This window comes from Myotis brandtii, unplaced genomic scaffold (assembly GCF_000412655.1).
Source record: "Myotis brandtii unplaced genomic scaffold, ASM41265v1 scaffold456, whole genome shotgun sequence".
Taxonomy (NCBI): Eukaryota; Metazoa; Chordata; class Mammalia; order Chiroptera; family Vespertilionidae; genus Myotis; species Myotis brandtii.
In genome coordinates, this window is record NW_005367431.1 from 5,242,006 (window position 1) to 5,244,368 (window position 2,363).

The 2,363-nt window shown below is 50.4% G+C and overlaps 1 protein-coding gene across 1 annotated transcript in view; it reads left to right on the plus strand.

Moving 5' to 3' along the window:
- MYOM3 (myomesin 3) overlaps window positions 1-2,363 on the plus strand; it is a 54,088-nt gene that overhangs the window by 36,807 nt on the left and 14,918 nt on the right. Inside the window, exons 23-24 of the mRNA XM_005875199.2 lie at window positions 487-596; window positions 2,250-2,294. Of these exons, the coding sequence (XP_005875261.1) occupies window positions 487-596; window positions 2,250-2,294 (155 nt within the window). The remainder of the gene's footprint in view (window positions 1-486; window positions 597-2,249; window positions 2,295-2,363) is intronic.

The window sequence follows — 2,363 nt, forward strand, 5'->3', positions numbered from 1 at the left end:
TTGATGTTTCTCTCTCTCTCTCTCTCTCTCTCCCTCTCCCTCTCTGAAATATAAATAAATAAATAAATATTTTAAAAAAAAATAAATAAGTAAACAAACAAATAAATAAATAAATAAAAAGGGGGTTTGGGAACAGATGACCAAAAGGGTCCCTGTCAAATGCCTCCACCCCAGCAGCTCATGGCCTCAGCCCTGTCCAGCAGGAGGTAATGCTGATGACTTGAGCCCTACAGGGGGAGTTGGGCCGTGCAGCCAGTAAGACCCTGTGCCAGCCAGCCCGCTAACGGGGGCCACTGAAGGTGCCAGGCCTGAGCTGCCCTGGGCAGGGGACCCCGAGGAAGTGTGAGGAGGCAGCCACCCTGCTCCCCAGCCTGGCCGGGGTCTGGAGTTGGGCTGCAAGGCTCCAAAGCTGACCGAGGCTCTCAGCCCCCAGGCCTCTAGTGCACAAGGCCCCGCTCGGAGCACCTGCTCTCCTCTCTCTGCCAGGTCCAAGGTCATCCTGAGAGACCCTGGCCTCGAGGACTTGGGCACCTACTCGGTGGTGGTCACCGATGCCGATGAAGACCTCTCAGCGAGCCACACGCTGACTGAGGCAGGTAAGTCCCTGCTCCCCTGCCACCTGCCCAGAGAGACAGGCCCAGATGGAGTCCCCCAGAGGCCGGCAAAAAGCAACAAAAGTTCCTAAAACAGCAATTTTCAGAGAAGTGGGTCCTCACCCACCCATTCAATCAGCCAGTCAATTAGTAAATATCTAGTGAGCACTTTCCATACGCCAGGTACTGTCCTAGGATTACATCCGTGAACTCAACGGGCAAAAATCCCTGCCTGGTGGAGTTCGCGTTCTTCTTGTCTCTCTTTCCTTTTTCTAATTTGGATAAAAGCAAAGGCACCAGAAATACTTCCCTTTCTTCTATCGCCTAAAAAAACAAAACAAAAAACAAAAACATTTCATCAGAGAAATGAGAATAGCAACAGGGAGCAGTGGGGACTATGACAAACCAGAGAATAGAAAGGTCATCCATGTTGGATGATTTAAACAGAACTGAGCCCTAGCTGGTTTGGCTCAGTGGAGAGAGCATCGGCCTGCAGACTGAAGGGTCCCGGGTTCAATTCTGGTCAAGGGCACATGCCCAGGTTGTGGGCTCGATCCCCAGTAGGAGGTGTGCAGGAGGCAGCTGATCAATGATTCTCTCTCATCATTGATGTTTCTATCTCTCTACCTCTTCCTACCTCTCTGAAATCAATAAAAATATAAATGAATGAATGAATGAATAAATAAATAAATTAATTAATTAATCAGTAAAACCAGAACTGAAATCAGTGCTAATGACAGATAAGACTCACTCTCTTCTGTCTCGATAGCAACTGGGGGACAGCCCTGTTGATGGCACAGGAGGTCCTTTGATTTTGTTAAGAAGCAGAATCCAGACAGACCCAATTACAATTCCACAGTTTTCTGGCTCTTTGACCTTGAGCAAGTCATGTCACCTCTCCGGGCCTTAACTGAAACAATGTTATGCAGAAACATTTAGATGATTCTATGCAAACTAAAGCCATCAACAAAAGGGATGGGCTTTTCGTTATGTTTTGTTCTGACAGTATTCTTGCTGTGAGTCCAGACTCATGCTGAAGACTCTGGGGCTCACAGGGGGAAAGGAGAATGGGCTCTGCCGCTGCCAAGTCATCACACAACACATGTTTATTAGGTACCTACTGTGTGCCAGACACGCATGTAGACTCAGAGCTCAGCTTTGCAGGAGAGAAAACCCAACAAAGAGGCAGTTAGCAAATGAGACAGCACTCGGCAGAGCTGCCCTGGAGACTTCTAGACTGAAGTGCTGTGTTGGGGCCAGACAGCCCTCAGAGACCAGGGCAGCATATCACAGGGGGTTAGGGACGGGGCTCAGAACCCAGTGGGCCTGGAGCAGTCAGAGGTAGACAATAATGCTCACCCCACAGCAGTGTGTGAGGACCTGTGAGATAATGCAGCACCCGGCACATAGTAGGCACTTCTCAAGGGAGGTGGCACTTGATCTCAAGGTGACCCGCATCCCCCTCTGCAGCCCCCTCAGTCGCCCCGGGGCTAAGGCCCACAGTGCTCATCTTCACCGCCTGTGCTGCAAGTGACCCCAGGTTGAGGGGTGTTTCTCTGGGACGTTCACCCAGCAGGGGCCCTAGGATGGCTGCCCGGGACCCACTGGTCCCAGTATCTCATTCTCTGATTTCTTCCTTGCTCTTCCCTATCCCAGAGCTGGACAAGCTGAAGAAGTTGAGCCATGAGATCAGAAACCCAGGTAAGCAATCCTCAGGCACCTCTTGGGGTGTTTGGAGCAGAGTTGAATCAGCAAAAGCAAAAAACTAGC